The 21456-nt window shown below is 38.8% G+C and overlaps 1 protein-coding gene across 3 annotated transcripts in view; it reads left to right on the top strand.

Annotated features, from left to right (window-relative positions):
• ttc37 (tetratricopeptide repeat domain 37) overlaps window positions 1-21456 on the top strand; it is a 28362-nt gene that overhangs the window by 4057 nt on the left and 2849 nt on the right. For all 3 annotated transcript variants that reach the window (XR_003440517.2, XR_003440516.2, XM_027145614.2), the window contains exons 7-38: window positions 4-102; window positions 193-301; window positions 505-645; window positions 887-988; window positions 2714-2838; window positions 2961-3047; window positions 3136-3239; window positions 3330-3456; window positions 3735-3914; window positions 4004-4128; window positions 4220-4470; window positions 5042-5144; window positions 5263-5445; window positions 5730-5874; window positions 5958-6036; window positions 8016-8077; window positions 8181-8237; window positions 8329-8397; window positions 8488-8562; window positions 9059-9200; window positions 9543-9636; window positions 9769-9846; window positions 10273-10397; window positions 10511-10634; window positions 10801-11025; window positions 11570-11642; window positions 12032-12085; window positions 12172-12283; window positions 13616-13744; window positions 14178-14302; window positions 15688-15852; window positions 17094-17246. Coding sequence is in view for 1 of the 3 variants with exons in the window: in XM_027145614.2 (XP_027001415.1) it covers window positions 4-102; window positions 193-301; window positions 505-645; window positions 887-988; window positions 2714-2838; window positions 2961-3047; window positions 3136-3239; window positions 3330-3456; window positions 3735-3914; window positions 4004-4128; window positions 4220-4470; window positions 5042-5144; window positions 5263-5445; window positions 5730-5874; window positions 5958-6036; window positions 8016-8077; window positions 8181-8237; window positions 8329-8397; window positions 8488-8562; window positions 9059-9200; window positions 9543-9636; window positions 9769-9846; window positions 10273-10397; window positions 10511-10634; window positions 10801-11025; window positions 11570-11642; window positions 12032-12085; window positions 12172-12283; window positions 13616-13744; window positions 14178-14302; window positions 15688-15852; window positions 17094-17246 (3822 nt within the window). In the remaining 2 variants the exon portion in view is untranslated. The remainder of the gene's footprint in view (window positions 1-3; window positions 103-192; window positions 302-504; window positions 646-886; window positions 989-2713; window positions 2839-2960; window positions 3048-3135; window positions 3240-3329; window positions 3457-3734; window positions 3915-4003; window positions 4129-4219; window positions 4471-5041; window positions 5145-5262; window positions 5446-5729; window positions 5875-5957; window positions 6037-8015; window positions 8078-8180; window positions 8238-8328; window positions 8398-8487; window positions 8563-9058; window positions 9201-9542; window positions 9637-9768; window positions 9847-10272; window positions 10398-10510; window positions 10635-10800; window positions 11026-11569; window positions 11643-12031; window positions 12086-12171; window positions 12284-13615; window positions 13745-14177; window positions 14303-15687; window positions 15853-17093; window positions 17247-21456) is intronic.

Genomic DNA, 21456 nt, shown 5'->3' with positions numbered 1-21456 from the left:
CAGCTCCTGTCTGCATTTGAAAAAGCTCTTCAGCTAACTGAAAATGTGCCTAGTGAGGCTCATAAACAACTCATCCAGGATTACATTAAATGCCTCTCAAAAGTAAGTACCTCCTTTTATATATTTTGCAGGAATGTGAGGTATGCTAGGTGTTGTAAATACAGTGACCTGCACAGTAAATTTCTCCTACAGCTCCCTCATGAAGTAATGAAGATGAAGCAGATGTGTGATCTCATGCTGACCCTTTACCCAAAAGTCTATTATCCTCTGGAAGTTCTAGCACAGCATTATTTATTATTAGGTAAAGGAATTATTTTGCTTGGCAATAACCAAAACCACACTAGATAAAACTGTGATGTCAGGCAGATTTTAACAGAGTATGCGCATGTAATAGTAAAAACGTTCATTCAGGTTTATTCATTTAAAGGTAATGAATGCTAAACACGTGCTGAATTATTTCTGAGGTTGTTATGTGCTCATGTGGCGTTTTATGATTGATGGTAGACGATTGCAGTGAAGAAGCTGTGGGCTGTTATACTCGTCTTTTGGAGCTGGATGCGGTTAGTTCCCTGGCCCACTTTGGTCTGGGTAAAAAAGCTCTACAGGACAAGAAATATGAGGATGCTTGCAAGAGCTTTGGCCTGGGTTAGTATCAGTAAACATTTGTGATCATAAAATATAATTGTGTGGTAAAATGTGAATGTGTGAATGTTTTTAATCAAGGTTCTGGCAGTTTGAATAGCAACTAGAACCTCTAAATGTCCTCTTGCATGTTATGTTACGTTATGTTGTGTTTGTTGCCTCATGTTGTAAAGGGTAAAAGGAAGACGATAGTAAACAGAATACTTTGATGTTAAATCTTTTTTTTTTGCACTTTTGTTTGCAGGACTGAAGCAGATGCGCTCCAGTAACATTGGTTGGTACGGTCTCGCTCAAGCTGAGCTGAAAATGCACAAATACACTGATAGTGTTTTGTCCTCCAGCCAAGGTACAAACTTACAAGCTCACAGCTCCTCAGTTGCTCATACAACATTATGCATTCTGTTCAGAGAGGAGCTAAACGTTTTGTTGGTGTATATCAATCTGAGACTAAATATACCATAATCTTAATATACTAATGTGCATCTCCCAAAGTCCAAAGTGTCTTTGACTGCATGTAATTGAAGCAAATACATTACTGTAAAATAGTGAATGCTAACAGCTTAATGTCTAACATGGTTGGTTTACATGAGAAATATTTAACGTAGTAGTAACGTGGTCGTAACACACAAAATATTACCTTTAAATGAATGCAAACATACATTTATTTTCTTGACATGAAGGAGTAAACTGCTGTTATTTCTGCCTCATCCATGCTGATTGTTAATTGATCATGCTGTAGACCAGTGGTCCCCAACCTTTTTTTCGCCGCGGACCGGTCAATGTTTTGATAATTTTACCAGTGGGGGGTGGGGGTGGCAGCTATACAATTAAATTAAAATTAATAACTTTAATTTAATTGTATTTAAACATGCCTTTTTAACTCACTACAACGCTAAATCAATGAGAACCCTGAGCTTGTTTCTTTGTAACGAGACGGTTCCATCTGGGGTAATAGGAGACAATGACACCCGAAGTGTGTAGCTTATGTCCCGTTTATTCCGTTGTTTTGTTTTGGTTGCCATCACTGCAGAAAACCCCGCTTCACACAGATAGCATGTCGGAAATGGCAATAGGGATTTAAGTGCTGTGGTGGCAAACTTTCTAATGACATCTGTTTCGTACTCATTTTTTCGTACTCATAATTTGTGGGTTAAATTTGAGCAAACACAATATACACGTACACCAAGCACTGTTAAACATGACAAAGTACCGGTGAACAGAGAGAAGAGCGATACACACCTTCTCTCTCCACCAAAGCTACAACGCCACTGCCGCTTGCAGCCGCTCAGCTCCAGACGTCACCTAAACCCGGCCCGATAGCATGATATTTTGCGCATGCGCGGTATTGGTGCGGCTTTAGGTGACGTCTCTCAGCTCCCGGTTAACCTCTCGTACATGGAAAGTTGCACAAACCCGAGAGAAATACACCACAGTAAATAAAATGGAAATAATTTAATGTTCCTTGGGCGGCCCGGTACCATTTGGTCCACGGACCGGTACCGGCCCGGGGGTTGGGGACCACTGCTCTAGAATGTTTGAATAGAATCTGTGTACACCATCTACCACAGTGTGTGGCAGTTAAGGCTCTGGGTTGTTGATCAGAGGATCAGGATTCAAACCCCAGCACTGCCAAGCTGCCACTGTTGGGCCCTTGAGCAAGGCCCTTACCCCTCCCTGCTCTAGTGGTGCTGTATCATGGCTGTTTCTGTCCTCTGACTCCAACCTCCAATGTTGGGATTTGTGAAGAAAGAATTTCACTGTGCTATAATGTATATGTGACAAAATAAAGGCAGCTATATTAAACTTTGCTATATTATATTGTTCTTACAAATCCAAAAGACTATTGTTGATATTGGTGATATTTGACACTTTATTGTTCTACTTCTCTGTGTAATTTTATTTGTATTGTTTCACAGTCCTAGGTGTGTTCTAACACAAACAATTAGATATAAAATATATTTAAATGTCTAAAGCAGTTGAGGCAAGCACGCCCATTCAACATTTGATGTGTGTAGGTAAAAAAAGCAGTCTTACCTTAACATGAATCTCATAATATGTGTGTGTGTTTTAGGGCTGAAGTCGAGTACAGGGTTTTCTGAAGACTGGACCCACAAGCTGATGAGAGTAAAGCTGGAGGCTCTGGTGAGAGCTGGAACAGATCCCAGTGTAGATGAAGCTCTAGGGATGCTTTCTCAGGTACAGAACTGGCTGTAGAGTCACAGACACCTTGGACTCTGTGGCCTTCTGGCTTCATGGTCTCCATGTGCTTTCCAGTTGGTCCATTTATTTCTTGCATGACATAAATATTTATTTTTCAGATGCCAGATGCTAACAATGACCCTGCTCTATTAGTGTTAAAAGTTAGAGCCTATTTACAAAAGCGGAAGTTTGAAGAAGCTTTTCAGGTACAGTCTGCAATTATCTATAGGGTGTCAATTTTAGAATGTTTACATCCTGTTATTACAAAAATAACCTTACTGGACTATTTTAAAGGTGTCTTCTGAGTTGCTGAGCTCACATCCTTGCTCTGTGGAAGGTTTAATTGTAAAGGGACTGACACATAGAGCTAAAAACGAATACCAGCAGGCAGAGCAATGGTATGTTATTTTCTTACATTTTTCCTCAACTTCTATTAACATTTGTTTATACGCACATATTTACACATATGTATCTTTGCTGTCTTGTAGTTTTACTGAAGCTGTGTCTCAGAGGCCAGACTGTGGGGAGTTGTACTTCCTGCTGGGACAGCTTTACTGGAACATGGGAGAAGACACACGGAGAGATAAGAGCAAAGTACACACTCATCTGCTGAAGGTGATGTCTTTAGTTTTATCTCTTGTTTTGCACTTGGACACTGGCTATCCACTCGGAATTAATACCTATATCTAAATTCAGTGGCTTTAAAGGAATGCTCCAGATTTTCTAAATTAATTTTATATAAACTACATTTCTAGTAAATGTGTTGCAATCACTAAGTTCCAAAATCACTTATGCCCTGGATGCAGTAGATAGAGAACCTTTCTGGATTATTCCAACTTAATCATTTAGTTTATAGCTCAGCACACTATATTTCCTCCTCACTATATTTTTAGGCTGCTAAGCTGGATCCCCATCTTGGCTCTGTGTTTCGCTACCTGGGTCACTACTACAGGGAAGTGGCCAAAGACCAGGGTCGAGCTAGAGGGTGCTACAAGAAAGCGTTTGAGCTGGACTCCACTGACGCTGAGGCTGGCGCTGCCACTGTGGACCTCAGCATGGTGCAGGGAGACATGGTTAGTGCTTTGAGTGTCCCACATAATTTACTTCTACACTTACTGATTGGATGATTTGTTGTTATTATTAATCCTCGTGATTTGTTTAGGACTCTGCTTTAGCAGTTCTTCAGGCAGTGACAGAGAGAGCAACTCCTGGTTCAGCTAAATGGGCCTGGATGAGGAGAGGCCTGTATCATCTGAAAGTGGGCCAGAATGCACAGGCTATTGCAGAGTAGGATTCATTTCTTTTAATTCATTAACATTTAAATATATTAGGTAAAGTGGATGTTTTTAAACATCCCTCTCAATTTTCTTGGCTACAGCCTGCAGGCAGCATTGCGGGCTGATCGTGAGGACTGGGTGTGTTGGGAGTGTTTAGGCGAGGCCTATTTGAACCGACACAGCTTTACAGCTGCCCTCAAAGCTTTTGCTCAGGCCCACATGCTACAGCCCAGCTCCATCTACAGCCTCTACCAGATGGCCTCCATCAAACAGATTCTGGGCAGGTACAAAGAGGCGGCAGTGGAGTACCAGCAGATAATAAAAACTGAAGAGTATGTGCCAGCTCTGAAGGGTGAGTTAATATTTCTTGATTATGTAGCTATTGATAATTATTATTCAGGTTTAGATAAATTATGGTTTTGTAACCATTACATTTCATGTCATACAGTAGACTAAATTAAAATATTTTGCCATTGGTGGTTTCTCTGTATTGGATTTGGGCCAGTGCAGATCTTTCAAATACAAATGAGACCTGACCACTGTGCAGTGGAAAGTACATCTGATATGACAAACAAGAAGAAGACAAAGTGCTGGCTAGATGATTGCTTTGAAATTTGATTTATATTGATCTTTTATTGGGATAATAAGACCATTAGCTATTTTGTGTCCAGAATGGTTTGTGGTACAGGATATCTGGTTTGTTTCAATAACTTTGAATAACTGCATTATATGATGCTTTATGCTCAGGGCTCCAGAAACTTTTTTTGAATTACATTTATGAAAAAAAATTTGTCATTTTTAAAGTAATGCAGATGTACTTTTACAATGTTTATACTATAAAATTTTTGTTTGAAAAGTGTAGAGGTCTGTATCAACCAGACCAAGCTAAATTACGATACATTTTCTTTTCTTTCTGTGGTCAGGACTTGGAGAATGTCTTTTGGCCATGGCTAAAACAGCAATGGAGGATTACCTGGATGGGAGAGCAGTAGACCTTATACAGGAAGCCATTACATATTTGTTTAGGTAAAATTGCTAAGCATATTTTCACTTCACATTTTGTCATTTCACTTTCTTATACAGGAAGTGAAAATCAGATTTTCATTGTCTTTAATAAACTCTAACTTTGGTCATGTTTTTACAGGGCAGTGCAGAAGCGTGCAGATCTGTCATGTCTGTGGAAGTTGCTGGGAGATGCCTGTACCAAATGCAGTTCTGTTTCTCCTAACCGAATCTGTGTGCTTGTGCCTGGTGTGCTATGTGGAACAGAGCCTTCAGATAAGCCTCACATACTGGACCAGAATGAACTGCTCAGTCTCGGAGAGAGGTGCATACATACACACAACAATCATATGGCTTGAGAATTAAATAAGCAGTTGTTTTTTTCACCTGTTTCTTTTTTCTCCTCTTGTGATTAAATATGAACTTTTCACGGTCACAATAACTGCTTTGTGACTTTTATTCAGTACAATAAAATGTATTGTCTGTTATAATTATAAGCCCTGTTTATCACAGAGACAGTACATAATGATTAGATTAATAAATGTTGAAGTGCTCCTTTAACGAGCTTGTGACTTGCACCCCTCAAATTTTGTAATCCACATGTTCCAGGTGCTATGGCCGTGCTCTGAAACTGATGCCAGATACACCGAGCCTGTGGTGTGACCTGGGCCTCAACTATTACCACCAGTCGAGGTTGATTTGGTCCACATCTACAGAACAGGATGTCCAGTCACTGCTGGAGAAAGCTCTGCAGGTATTCCCTCTGACTTGGCAACCTGTTCCAGCACTTCCTGTGAAACTGAAATAAACTCTCCAATTTATTTGTGTCTTGTTTAGTGTGTTAAAAAGGCAGTCATGCTGGACAGTGGGAATCACATGTACTGGAATGCACTAGGGGTTGTGGCTATGACCAAAGGTAAACAAGTAAAGGTGTTATTGTTGTAAAGGTTTATCAAAAAGTTGATTACATACAGTATTGTTCAAAATAATAGCAGTACAATGTGACTAACCAGAATAATTCAGGTTTTTAGTATATTTTTTATTGCTACATGGCAAACAAGTTACCAGTAGGTGCAGTAGATTCTCAGAAAACAAACAAGACCCAGCATTGATGATATGCACGCTCATAAGGCTGTGCAATTTGGCAAGTAGTTGAAAGGGGTGTGTTCAAAAAAATAGCAGTGTGGCATTCAATCATTGAGGTCATCAATTTTGTGAAAAACAGGTGTGAATCTGCTGGCCCCTATTTAAGGATGAAGCCAGCACTTGTTGAACATGCATTTGAAAGCCTGAGGAAAATGGGTCGTTCAAGACATTGTTCAGAAGAACAGCGTACTCTGATTAAAAAGTTGATTGGAGAGGGGAAACCTATAAAGAGGCTGTTCAGCTAAAATGATCTCCAATGACTTAAAATGGAGAGCAAAACCAGAGAGACGTGGAAGAAAACAGAAGACAACCATCAAAATGGATCGAAGAATAACAAGAATGGCAAAGGCTCAGCCAATGATCAGCTCCAGGATGATCAAAGACAGTCTGGAGTTACCTGTAAGTACTGTGACAGTTAGAAGACGTCTGTGTGAAGCTAATCTATTTTCAAAAATCCCCCGCAAAGTCCCTCTGTTAAAAAAAGACATTTACAGAAGAGGTTACAATTTGCCAAAGTACATACCAACTGGCCTAAAGAGAAATGGAGGAACATTTTGTGGACTAATAAGAGTAAAATTGTTCTTTTTGGGTCCAAGGGCCACAGACAGTTTGTGAGACGACTCCCAAACTCTGAATTCAAGCCACAGTACACAGTGAAGACAGTGAAGCATGGTGGTGCAAGCATCATGATATGGGCATGTTTCTCCTACTATGGTGTTGGGCCTATTTATCGCATACCAGTGATCATGGATCAGTTTGCATATGTCAAAATACTCAAAGAGGTCATGTTGCCTTATGCTGAGGAGGACATGCCCTTGAAATGGTTGTTTCAACAAGACAATGACCCCAAACACACTAGTAAACGAGCAAAGTCTTGGTTCCAAACCAACAAAATTAATGTTATGAATCGGTCAGCCCAATCCCCGGACTTTAATCCAGTCGAGAACTTGTGGGGTGATATCAAAAATGCTGTTTCTGACGCAAAACCAAGAAATGTAAATGAATTGTGGAATGTTGTTAAAGAATCATGTAGTGGAATAACCGCCGAGAAGTGCCATAAGTTGGTTGACTCCATGCCAGTTTTAAATTACTTTGGTCATACAACTAAATAATAGTTTAGTGATTCACAGGATTGCTAAATCCTAGAAACAAAAACGTTTGTACAAAATAGTTTTGAGTTTGTACAGTCAACGGCAGACACTGCTATTTTTTTGAACACACCCCTTTCAACTAATTGCCCAATTGCACAGCCTTACGAGCATGCATATCATCAATGCTGGGTCTTGTTTGTTTTCTGAGAATCTACTGCACCTACTGGTAACTTGTTTGCCATGTAGCAATAACAAATATACTAAAAACCTGAATTATTCTGTTTAGTCACATTGTACTGCTATTATTTTTAACAATACTGTACAAGCAGAAACCGTAAATAGAAAAATATTTATCAGAAACAAAATATATTAATGTTATAGGCAGCGCTATAGCATATTATAAACACAGCATAAAGGAAAAGCCTAGGCATTCTAACAAGCATAATTATTTGACCTTGGATACATTCCATGTAACTGAAGGAAAAGAAACAGCAGCAGAACATCAAGGTGTAGGCAAAACATTATGTTCACTGCTAATAACATTGTTAAAGTAGTAAATGTGATCAAGTCAACAATTTATTAATGTGCAGTGGTTTCAAAGAGTTTCCTTTCATGCCTCAACAGAAAAGTCTGAAGATTGTATTTTCTTATCTTTCAGGAATTGAAAACTTTGCCCTTGCCCAGCACAGTTTCATTAAGTCAGTCAGAACAGAGCCAAATGTAAGTGCGAGATCAGCAACAAAATGCACACAATGCCTGAACTAACACGTTTAGGTTTAGAATTCTTTAATGCCACACTGATATTATTCTGGTATACTTTTAGAATGTTGTAGCATGGACAAACCTTGGAACCTTATATTTTAAGAAGGGCAACATTGAGGTAAATTGTGCATGATTTCATTTCTCACACTGATTTTATGTTCTTATTTTGGTATTTTACATTTTTTACATTATGCATATTTACTTCTCAGCTTGCACACGAGGCCTTCAAGATAGCTCAGTCTCTGGAGCCGCTGTATGTGAACTGTTGGATTGGACAGGTACTGTGAACATGCCGGCGAGACAAGACCAGGCATCGTCTTTAAGTTTCTCTACCACAAGAAATAAGCATTTTCTCTGTTGGCTTTCAGGCGTTCATTGCTGAGACAGTAGGAAGCTATGACACCATGGATCTCTTCAGACACACCACTGAGCTCAGCACTCATGTAAGAGTTATATATAATCCTAAATAAGTTTTTATTTTTATTTCAGTTGGTCAGAATTAGTTAATTCATTTTCTATTACAGCTGTAATTGAAATCACTGGTTTTTGGAATTCGGTGTAAGAGCTTTTTACTGTGCTGTTTCCTGGTAACATGACAACCTCTATCTGTTTGTAGTTCTTACAGCATACGTGATAACACAAACTCTGTTTTATGGAGGTTTCACAACAGTACAATAAATGGATGGAATCAGTCATTTTGATGTCATTCTTTAATAAATAAAGCATTTCTAGCATAAGAAAACAGCTGTGGAATGAGAAAACACTTATGTAAAATACATAATGTACTACACATGTATATATAAAGCTTATGTGATAACACTTAAAAGAATATATTTGTGTTTCATCACATATCTGACATTGGTTTATCTTATAAAAGTGTTCCCTGTCATGTTTAATTCCTTACAAACAACTTAATAAGTACCTTTTGTGTTTTATTAGACTGAAGGAGTGAAGGGTTATGCATATTGGGTCTGTTCTACTCTGCTGGACAAAACTAACCGAGACTCAGAATTGTACCGCTACAACATAGTCCAGATGAACGCTGTCTCGGCTGCACAGGTGGCCTTAACCAAATATACAGGTATGTACAACACATTTATCACTTTTCTCTGACACAGTACTGCTGTGCATTCAAAGAACCACTCTGCATTAAAAAAGAGTTTACAACACAATCTATACATAGAACAAAGAAATTGTCATAAACAGTTAATGCCAGTAAATATGTTTCCACTGCTTTAAGCTTTCTTTGGTGAGATTGCAACTGGTTATTATTGGATATCTCACACACACTCACTCACCCACACTCTTGTGGTTTTGTTATGTGCTTGGTACAACTTGTTATGGTGAGCGCATTTGATCCCACTGTTTGAAATACTGTGAGATGAGAGCTGATTACAATTCCTCGGTTGTTCTCTAAACATAGAGAGAATTCAGACAGACGCTGAAGCCTTTGTGATGTTGGGCTTCCTGAATGAGCACATGCAACTGAAAAAGCAGGCAACTGGAGCCTATAAGAGGTGGGCATACAGTCCTAATAAACGAATTTTAGACATGTTTATATATGCCTTATAATGTATGGAGTATATTTAGTTTAAAGCTTATGCTTATGCTACTAAACTTATACTTCTTCTATCTATACTTTCTATTAGAGCTGTGGAGTTGCTCCAGAAAAGCCCACAAACTGAAGAAATCCGCTTTGCTCTCAGAGGCTATGCTCGGGCCCTCTGGTAACTCAGAAACACTTTTCACTTCACATCTTTTCATTAATAGTGATTCATTTTGGGTAGGGGAGAACACAAGAGAGAATGTTTAATACATTTTTCTATACTGAGAATAAAACTTAAAAACCTGTTTTTGAACTTATATGAGTTTAATATTTCTAAAGCAAGTCATTAAACATGTGTGTGATCGTGCTGGCCAATGGGGAGTAGAATAAGGACACAATAGACAGATGAGGTAGAGAGGGGGCTGTTTTTTTTGTGTGTGTGTGTGTGTGTGTGTTTTTTTTAAACAACCTTTTCAACAATTTTTCCCCCTGATCCTTTCAAGTACAAACAAAAGTAAACAAAATGATATTACAGTGTTCCATTTAAATTCAGCTCCGTCACAGGTTGGATCTGTCACAGTCTAGAAACTACTACTTTCTCTTGTAGTGACACGGATCAGTGGGAAGAAGCTGTCCGTCATTATTCTTCCACATCTCTCTCGGAGCTGCATGATCTCACAGGCATGGCTCTAGCCTGCTTTCGAGCAGGACGCCCGCAGGAGAGTGTTAATGGTAACTGTAGTTCTTTTTCATTTCTCAGGCTTATTATGGTGAATTGTGATTTTTAAGCTTATTTTGTTTTGTGTGTTTGCGTGCGTGTGTGCATGGGTTTTACTGTGTTCCAGCCTATGAGAAAGCTCTTGCAGTAGCTTCCACAGAGAAGGAGAAAGCTTATATACTAACAGCTCTAGCTTTACTACAGCACCGACTGGGGAACATGGACACTGCCAAAACTTTACTCTTTAAGTGGTAAGTCCTTTAATTCACCTTAAAGCCTTATAATTCATCTATTCAATTCATGCCTCTTCAGGTCATTACTAGTATCGGAAATTACTGATTCTGTGTGTGTGTGTGTGTGTGTGTGTGTGTGTGTGTGTGTGTGTGTGTGTGTGTGTGTGTTTTCCTGTTCACCCAGCTCGTTGCTGAAGGAGCCAATTCCAGAGAGTTTGCTATGTTTATGTGCTTTGGGCCTGGTCCATGGAGATGTTACCCTGGCTAGTGCTGCACTTTCAGAGCTGTTGAAGCTGGATGGTGCATTGAGAGGAGCTGTGGAGGAGCACTGCCTGCTTACTTGCACCCTTCTAGCCTTACAGGGCAACTACAGTGCTGTGCAGAGAGAGGCTTCCAGGGCAGTATTCAGGTATGTGCCTCATCTGGTGGAACTGGCCATCTCCAGAACTATAACCGTATCCAGACTTGGGACATATTTAAACTTTCATTAAATAAGTCAAACTTTGGTGCTAGAAAAATTCAGTGTCAGATAAACAAGTTAGATTCAGCGATCAATTATGTTGTCACATCGGCACAGAGCCGACACTGGAGACTCGATTCAAAAAATGACGAATCAAGGTTTTCTCACAGAGATAGTTTCTAACACTATAGAAAAAAGTTATCAATATCAGTGCCAATACTATTTATATAATCACGGCACAACAACATGAATGGCCATTAGTTTCATATTTCTTTGTGGTTGTGAGCCTAATTGTCTGGTCAGTTTGATTAATTAAGGTTTGCGTCTAAATCAATTCAGTAGTGATTAAACATCCAAACAGAAACAGAGCACCTGAAATCACAGCAGAGCATCATATTTGTTATGGCTAGAGCCTTTAAGGTTACATGGTGACATGATTATTTAATTGCTTATTGAATCTTTGACATTTCTGTTTAAACATTACTTGTGACAGAAACCCAGGAAATCCGTCCCTCTGGGCACTGCTCTCCAGACTGGTGCCACAGTTCTGTCCCAGCAAAGCTGATGTAAGCCCACTATTTTGAAATATATGATGATATATTGTGTTGATCTAAATTCCTGTTACACTTTCTGTTCTCTATAAAAATCAACAAAACCTTACCACACTCATTACACTTAATAATACACAGTGTTATTAGTAACCAAAATTCTACTTGAAAGCTAGAACTATTAAATCTAATTTAAACCTGATACCTGATCAAATTAAATCATGCAGTTTTAGCTATGTTGTTTGAAGCCAGAATTTTATGTCAATTTGGCCATATATTTTTGGAATTAATTCTTTGTCATTTGTTGATTAGATGCCTGAGAATGTAGTAGACATTTTTTAGATTTTTTTTAATGAATTATTCTTTAACACACCAGTAGTGCACAAGTAACATTATGTGTATCACAGGGTGGAGCTGTGGCAGGTAGCGTGGCATGTCATGCTAGCATGACTCTAGGAAAGGTTGGTATAATTTTAACATATAAAACAGTAGAATAAGAAGCCTGTCTGTCTTATTACTAATGTGTATTGTCTGTGTTGGTCTTTAGAGGGCACTGCTGTACAGTGGAATAAATCAGTTGGCCTCGGGCAGACACTCTGGAGAAGACAGGAGGACAAATGCTCTAAAGACCATCCAGAGAGCTATTCTGCTCTGTCCAGGTGGGTTTAGGACAAACTGAGGCCAAGGGACAACAGACCTAAACCAAGGGACAACAAAATGTGTATTTAATAGTAATATTTAATATTTAGAGAGATTAAACAAATTATTATTTTTATTATTATTATTATTATTATGGTGTGTGTGTGTATGTATGTATGTGTGTATATATATATATATATATATATATATATATATATATATATATATATATATATATATATATATATATATATATATATACATGCATACATACATACATACACACATATATATATATATACATACATACATACATACATACACACATATATATATATATACATACATACACACACACACACACATATATATTCTAGGCGACTGGTGTGTGAAAGTACTAAATTAGATGTGAGGCAACCAGTTACCAACCGAAGCTCCATAATCCACCTGTGAAGTCCAGCCCAAATTGCTCTAAAAGTATCAGCCAGGGATTAATTAGGACATAAATATATCCCATCATTGAAGATACTGCAGCACACCATTAAATCTATAACCTAAACATGAAAGTAGTATGACACAACCACTATTCTGCCACTATAAAGTCTGTGACTGGGTAAACAGGGCATTAGTCAGAAAAACAATCAATAGGCCAAAGATAACTCAGAAGCCTAAGAGATCTGTAGGACAGCCACAAAGTCTGGCCACTACACAAATCTGGTCTTTATGGGAAAATAGTGAAGCATATGAAATCTCATTTGGCTTTTGCTAGAAGGCAGGTTAAAAACTCAGCAGACACATGGAATATATTGTCTGGTCTGATTGGAGTGCTGCATTTTGAGGGAAACCAAACACTGGCCATTATCCTGAGAAAGACGGTTGAAAACCTACCTCTTCTTGAACTAGCACTTTCTCCCTTGAGGAAAGTTGAACAGTGTTTTAGGTTCATTGTTTCTTAAGTCTGTAACCTAGTGAACTAGAGTTAACGTATTCAATGATAGAGACTTAAAAGCACTTTTGTACGTTGTTCTGGAGAAGGGCATCTGCCAAATGTACTGTAAATGAGTGAAGCATGCTGATGGTAGCGTCACAAATCTAACTTACTCCAGATTCAACTGCGCTTGTTTTGATTCAGCTTTTATGGAGGCATGAAATAGCAAGTAACCAGCACTGCATTATATATAAACAGATTTCTTCTAGGTTCATGGGAAAGATGTTGTTCAGTTGTAGCAGACAAAAAGAGGAAGTAGTATTCCATATGCCTGAAGAAAGAATTTTATGGAGCGATTTTTAGTTAACATATGTACTTCAGAATATACAGATCTAATGGTTTCTTCTTTCTCCATTGTGTTCAGATGATCCTGCAGTCTGGGCAGGGCTTATGGCTGCATGTCACACAGAGAATGTAGCCTGTGCCCTGTCAGGCTCCTCCCCATGCAGAGAGGGTCTAGAGAAAGATCTTATGACACTGGTGTCAGAGAAAGGTCAGTAAATGGTGTATTTGTTGATAATAAGGCTTACACTTTCAAGGTATATACATTAGGGTTTTTAATAAATCAATCACATTTACATGTATATTTGAATGTTTATTCATCAAAAAATAAATACAAAAATAAAAACATGCATCTTAGTTTTTTAACTCTGTGTGAACATTGTCTATTGTATGGGGAAATATAACCTGTTTTTTTCTTAACAGGGTACATATTTGCTGTTTGCTGTGACAGTATAATATTAATCATTAATATATTTGAATGCATTCTATTACAAAGTAGTTTAAGCAACTGAAATGTAATGCTTTTTTATATATATATAATATGACCATGCTAATGGAAGCAAATTTCCTAAATATGTGTGTGTGTGTGTGTGTGTGTGTGTGTGTGTGTGTGTGTGTGTGTGTGTGTGTACACTGTGTTCCAGTGAAAAGCCTGCAGAGAGAGGATGGGCTTTTGGCTCAGGCTCTGGAAGGCTGGGTGCTGCAGCAGACTGTGACAGGACTCAAACAGATCGGCCACTATGATGAAGCTGAAGCCCTGTGTTCACAGGTTATCTTGCTCTCTCTTTCTTGCTTTATTTTTTGTCTCACTACTCATTCTCTCTCCTCAGCTGCCTGTCTGGGCCATAGATGCAGACAGAAACACTGGTTATAACCATACATGCATTACTTTTATAGCAGAGATGAGTCATGTGTCAGAGCCAGAGGATTTGTGAATTCTCCATCTGTTCCTCCAATCATGTTTTGTTCTCCCCTATTTTCACACTTGAATACATTTTCTTTGTCTTTATCATTGTTAGGATATATATTTTGAAATCTTTTGATCACTTGTTATGTTGGCTTTGTAGAGGCCAACATTCTGTTTTCCTATTTAAGCTTAGACAAAAATTTATAAAATTTAATGCAGCCTAAGGCTTTCGAGCCACATGCACCCAATTCGGATATGTTGTAGACCCTGGTCTGAGGTTTGTTGCTATTACTTTTCTAAGCGATCTGAGTACCAGTACTTCTGGTACCGGGTCTCAAATTGGCCTTTTTTCCAATAGACTCCCATTATAAATTTTGGAGGTTTATAACTCGGCAAGCTTTCGAACTATCTACACCAAACTCGGCCAGCTCATTTAGGGTGATACTCTGAACAAAGGTTTAAATTGGTGTACCGACTGGCCTTTCAGTTGTCCCGCAGCCCCGCCCCAATATATGCAAAATCAAAAAACTTTTTACAACATGGACATGTGACATATCAAAACACTCAGCCCAATGAGGGGAACTTCCTCAGGAATATTCGGATGATGTCACATGCTCATCTCCACTTGCCTCCAAATGTTTTGGCACCCTATCTTTCTGTGCACTTGCCTCCAAAAGTAACACTGACCCTTATATCCACTTGCCTCCAAAAAGCACCGGCCTTTGTGAATATTTGCCTCGTCAAAGCCAACATCAAAGTTTGTCGCGACAAACTTTACAAAACTAGTTTTTAACTTGCAAAAAAGAGGTATACTTCTTTACTACTTCTACTATAAATATAGCTAATGTTGTTTTGTTATTTCTTATTATTATATCTTTTAACAGTGCATTTGTAAGCAGTTTCTATGTTTTCTTTTCTAAATAGCTTTCCAATGAAGCTCGTAACATAATCAGTTCCTAAAGATGTTTTATGGTTTAGCCACCAAACATACCTTAACTAACCAGCTATAGAGCCACTAACACATTGTTTTTGAACTTTTACCAAAAAGTTCAATCAACCAATTCTATCACATTTTTCATACAAAGTCACATTAAATAGTCACAATGAGTTTTTTATTTGAATTTGTCACTGATATTTGTATCACCACAAACCTATAGGCTGATCTGTTTTCCTCATATAATACACATTCAGCAGTAACATGGTTGTCTGTATACTGTATGTGATGTGACTTTCGCTGTGTGTTACAGGTGTTGAGTGTGTCTCCCGAGCATCCTGCTGTGTTCCTGTTGCTCAGGCAGGTTCAGTGTGAGTGCCTCCTCCTGTCTGATGCCAGAGACTGCATCCCCTCGACAGTACTGGACCAGCTGAGTGCTGCTGTCATGGCCAACCCAACTTCAGTGTCTGCTTGGCATGTGAGTACTGCTTCATGCACATCAGCTAATTTCGCTCTATACACCAAATCCACTTTTTAATGACCCATCAAAAAAGGGAATAGGGCCATCAAAGGACATCGGCTGTTCAGATATTATCTAATGACACCACAGTCTGTGTCACTGCTGGATTCAGAAATACTGAACATCCATCTGGCAGCAGCTCTGAGGTCAGAAATTAAAAAATAAAAAAAAGTTAGGGGTTAGAATATAGCTAGGACAAATTGTGCATCGGGAAAAGGAGCTTGTTCTAACAAGGTTGATTGCTCTTATAAAGATTTTAGATCTTTTTGGTTGTAGGCCCAAATATTTCTGAACAAGGAGAGAAAGGGTTTCAAGGACTTTTGTGTTGGAGCACATTTAATACTAGAATCTCCACCTCGTGTGTATAATTTTTTGGCACAGTTAGCTAATCATTCTTAGCATGACAGAACCATTTGGGTGGGATAGGTATTTACCTGTGTTCCTTTTTGGATCATGGAAAATTGTAGAATGTGGCATAGCTTACCATCTGTGCTGACAGTGAAATTCAAAAATAAACTGTGCACTGTAGACATAAATGTAATCAACACTCTAATTACTGCAAGTGTGCAGTTCAGAGATCTTTTCCAGGTGATTACACAACTCATCTCATACCCCACTCTACTCTTGCCACTGTTCATCATAATATTTTAGTACTATTGAGATGCTTTTGAGTACTATTGAGAGAACGGGACAGGGAGAAAATGACTGAAAAGTGAAGTGGATAACATTGACTATCTTGTTAAAATGGCACCTGTCAAGAGGTGGGATATATTAGAGAGTCAGTTCTCAGAGCTTTGGAAGCAGGAAAAATGGGCAAGGACGTGAGTGACTTTGACAAGGGCTAAATTGTGATGGCTAGATGACTGGGTCAGAGCAGCTCCAAAACAGCAGGTCTTATGGGGTGTTCCTGGGTTGCAGTGGTTAGTACCTACTAAAAGTAGTGCCAATGAACCGGTGAAAGGTTCATGGGTATCCAGTTCTCATTTCTAGCTGTTGGCTGAAAAGGACTTCTGCTGTCTTGGAGACGTACCAGAGCACACCTGCAGAGGTTTTCTATAAGTCCATGCCTACACAAGGTGGTTTTAATGGTTTTAATGTTATAGCATATCAGTGTGTACTTGCTAATTATAACGGATATTTAGTGTGGTGATGAAGTGAAATCCAATAAAAAAAACTTCTTTGGTGTGTGTGTGTGTTAGTGGCTGGCAGACGTGTACCGCTCTCAGGGGTTGCTGGCACAGGCCTCGGTGGCTCTGAGACAGAGTCTGCAGCTTGCCTCTCAGCTCGGTCACTACAGTGGGAAGCTCAGCAGCCTGCTGCGACTCGCCCTGCTCTCCCTCACCCCCTGCATGGTGAGTACACATGCTCACCTTGACAAAACTCAGATATATTCTATACACATTTTACTTTATACGTGGTGACCTACATTTTCTGTAAAGGTGCAGCCTCCACAGAAACTTTTGTGGCAACACACCACAATTAGCTGAAACTAAAAAATATATTGTAGTTGCTGCTCTTAATATAAACAGTTGCAGCGTTTTTCTTTCTTTCTATGAGTGTTTGCATTTGTTTTGTTTTTGTCTCATTAACCCAGACACCTTCATTATAACCAGAACTAATCATGATGATTTAACATGGCTATTTAGAACCATTGCAAATGGTTAGCTATGTAGAATAACTAATTGTTCACTATGCTTCCTTAATGGCCAAAAAGCTAAACTAATTTGACAAATGATAATATTAAGTAGTCAATTTTAAAGCAGGAACAAATTTCTTTCTGCCACATCATAGCATAAAACCAGTATACATTTCACACATGTGGGATTACAGTATAGCAGAATCTGTTAAAAATACCATTACAAATAATTGTGTTCCTCATTATCACCTGCTATGTTTGTCAGATCACAGATCAAGAGAATGTATTTCTATGTCTATAATATATTTGACCCAAACATCACTGAGTATGATGAATATACTGTACACTGTCTAACATTTGAAGGTGTAAAATATCACATTTGTGAATGTGATACAGACATTAATAGCAAAACTAAAAGCTGCCAGAGTTCATTCAAAAAGCTTTTTCAACATTAGTTAATTTTTTCAAAATTATTTAAAAACTTTATTAATTATTGGGCCTTATACGTGTTGCGAATCAGAAGGCGCTGACATCACTGCTATCTGTCACTAGCAAAGGTACAGCGTTTTTATAAATTTTTTGTTACACACACTGCTGCACAGATGTGTAAACATGGCTAGGATGAGGAGATGAGAGATGGACACACAGTAGAAAAGAGTAAACCGTGTCTGTTTTCACCTGGGGTCAGAAAGAAAAGACCTTTTTGTCTTGCTGACAGTAAAGCAAAAGGAAAGTACAAACGATGTTGCGTCACAGACATCCAGGGGGATTTCCTCCTCTCACTCAACAGTCCAGAGATTACAGAGGGAAAGAGGGATTGATGACACCTGCCCACAGTGTGCCATTAGCTGAGGTGTTAAAAGCACCTTTCAAATATTTTCTGGTAGAAAAAAATGCTCTAAAAGTGGGTGAGCTGTTTAAGCTGTACACAAGCACTGGGATGAATGTCTGCCAGCTTAAATCTACTTAGATATTGAACCCTAGTGTTTATAACATGGTTACAGTTACAGTGCAGTAATAGGTTTTATACCACAGTGATGTTAAATTTGTGAATCAGCTTACTCAGATATTGATTAATTTTAAGTCTAAAATTTTTGAGAAATGCTTCAGAAAACTGAGTCAGGCCGATAAATAAACAAAAAACAAAACAAAGGTGTAACCAATGAGCAGAAAGGGACGGGTCTTGTCAATATGTGCGGAGAGAGTGTTCATGTGTGACATTAGCAGAAAGCAGTTTTAGCATTGACATGGAGGTTAAAAACAAAGAAAGAAAGCGAAGAAAGGCTTACGATAAGGCAAGAAATAGGAACTGTGCTAATATACTGTAGGATCAGCTTTCCAGCACTGGAGAGAACTGCAGGAGTAGGAAGTTGGCGCATATTCACAGATTCATGTTTCCCGAGTCAATAACTCCTGAGCTAAACGCTGTTACTACACAAATAACACCTCTTTTCTATCGTAGTAATGTAGAGAGGCAGCTACAACCACGTATTGCTAGTAACAGCGTTTAGCTCAGGAGTTATTGACTCGGGAAACTCCAATCTGTGAATATGCGGCCAACATTACTTAAGATGCCAAGGTTGCTTTTTTCCTTCTTAGGTAAGTAACGTTGGTTTTGCTTTGTTTCACAGAACTAATATATTCCGTCCTTTGCATGATGATGCTTGTGTGTCATTTTTTTCTTGTTTGTTTATCTGCAATTGTATTGTTCTTTCCTTCAGCTATGATAAAGACACATTTCTTTCCATTAGTTGCCTGGGTTGAGTATGTATGTGTGGGCGGAGCTATCAATACAGGGGTGGAGACCCATTTGGGTTAGGGGCGTGTTTGTTTTGGTCATTTCATATGTCAACATTGGCTTTCAAAAATGATGTCACATGCTCATCTCCACTTGCCTCCAAATGTTTTGGCACCCTATCCTTCTGTGTTTTGAGACCCTACCTTTAATATTTGTTTTTTGGACATTCCAGATTATCAGATGTAAATATTAATGGTTCAACATGAAACATTTCTTTAATCAGGAAAATTTTAAATGGCTGAAGTGTAAGAGGAATAAAACATGTTGGAACATACCATTACAGGAAACTACTACTGGGTCAGGACATATCACACCAGACCTGTAACATTAAGCCTCAACATGTGTTTTTATCCCTTATACACTCCTGAACAAAATCTTAAGACCTGGGGAAACATTAAAGTATTTGTATAAATAATAAAGAAACATATAAGTACTGGTGAATCATAACTAGGTTGTAAGAACTGCTTCAAAATGTCAAAAGAAGAAAAAGGCTGTTCATCAGCTGATCAAAAGTTTAAGACCATAGCCCAAAAATACCCACAACAGAACTAAAAGCGTGAAAAAAGGACTCAGTAGTGAGTAGCCCCACCGTTCTTGTTGATAACTTTAAACACTCGTTTCGGCATGCTTGATTAACTGTTTCCAGGAGGCTGTTGGGAACGTTGCTCCATGTAGTGAAGATGGCTTAACGAAGGGCATCTACAGTCTGGAACTGATGTCCAGTTTTGTAAACTTCCCTTGCCATCCATCCCCAAACATTCTCAAGGGGATTTAGATCAGGGTAACACGCAGGATGGTCCAGAAGTGCAACGTTATTGTCCTGGAAGAAATCTTTTGTCAGGTGGGTGTTGTGAACATGTCCACATAGCCAACCGTTGTTTGATGCCCCTGCACAACCTGAAGCTCCATTTTTCCATTGAAGGAAAAAGCACCCCAGATCATGATGGAGCCTCCTCCACTGTGTCGGGTAGAAAACCGTGGGTTCTCCTTGTCATGCCAGTATCGTTGGAAGCAATCAGGACCATTCAGGATAATTTTTTTCTTGTCCAAGTATTAAAGTTTCTTCTATCTTTCAATGTACCATGTTTGGTGCTCCCTTGCAAGTTCAAAATGGGCAAGTTTGTGGTGTGGGAGGAGTCGTGGCTTTCGTAGATGTTTTTTGTTCTTTAAGCCCTTCTCTCGCAGATGCGGTCTTATGGTTATTGGGCTGCAGTCAGTAATCAGTAATGGTTTTAAAGGCTAGGGTCTTAAACTTTAGATCAGCTGATGACCAGCCAATGCAGTTTTCGATAAATTGCCTACTCTCTATTTTTTTGTCTCTTGCTCTGGTTACGATCCACCAGTGCGAAGTGTAAATACTTGTAATATTTTCCCTGGCTTTAAGATTTTGTTCAGGAGTGTATTATACAATTTTATTAATAGAAATCAAAGCAGCCAGAAACAAAAAGTAGTTCATGTTGAGCACCTAAATCCACACCTCAGAGGTCCTAGCTTCAGATTATTATTTTTTTCCTTCTTTTGGCTGCTCCCCAGGTCGGCTGCTCCCCGGGTCGGCTGTTCACGTGGTCCGAATATTAAATTTGGTACAGGTTTTACCGTGGATGCCCTTTCTAACACAACCATCCCAGTTTACACTTCAGTGGCTGGGTTAGCTCCCTGCCTGGGATTCGAACATGGGCCGTGGCAATGATTGCACGGGATCTTGGCTTCAGATTAAACAAATATATCTCTGTATAAGAGAATAATCTATTCTAAAGCATGTTCAAGCTACAGAGAGCTGTGTGACATTTGCTCTTGAGTCACACCAGCAGAGTGGGCAGATACACTGTTATTTCACACAAGATTAAACTGGTTTTGAGAAACCTTTCCTTTGGAAAACAAGTTTGAATTTTTTCAATGTTTTTTGAAAATTCTCTCAATTTTGGGGGGGATTGCATCAGATTTTTTTGTGCCGTTTTTTTCAAGTAGTTGAGGTAGAAATTTGAGACCTATACACCAACCGGTCAGATAACTAATGTTTAATTAGCCATGTTTAATTTTGTTACATTCTAATGTACAGCTTTCTTTCATTATATGTGAATTGGTCATGCTTAATAAACAGTGTGTTACTATAAAGTTTCAGTTATTG

Source organism: Tachysurus fulvidraco, chromosome 9 (assembly GCF_022655615.1).
Source record: "Tachysurus fulvidraco isolate hzauxx_2018 chromosome 9, HZAU_PFXX_2.0, whole genome shotgun sequence".
NCBI lineage: Eukaryota > Metazoa > Chordata > Actinopteri > Siluriformes > Bagridae > Tachysurus > Tachysurus fulvidraco.
Note: the sequence above shows the minus strand (reverse complement) of the source record. Positions and strands in the feature narration are given on the sequence as shown.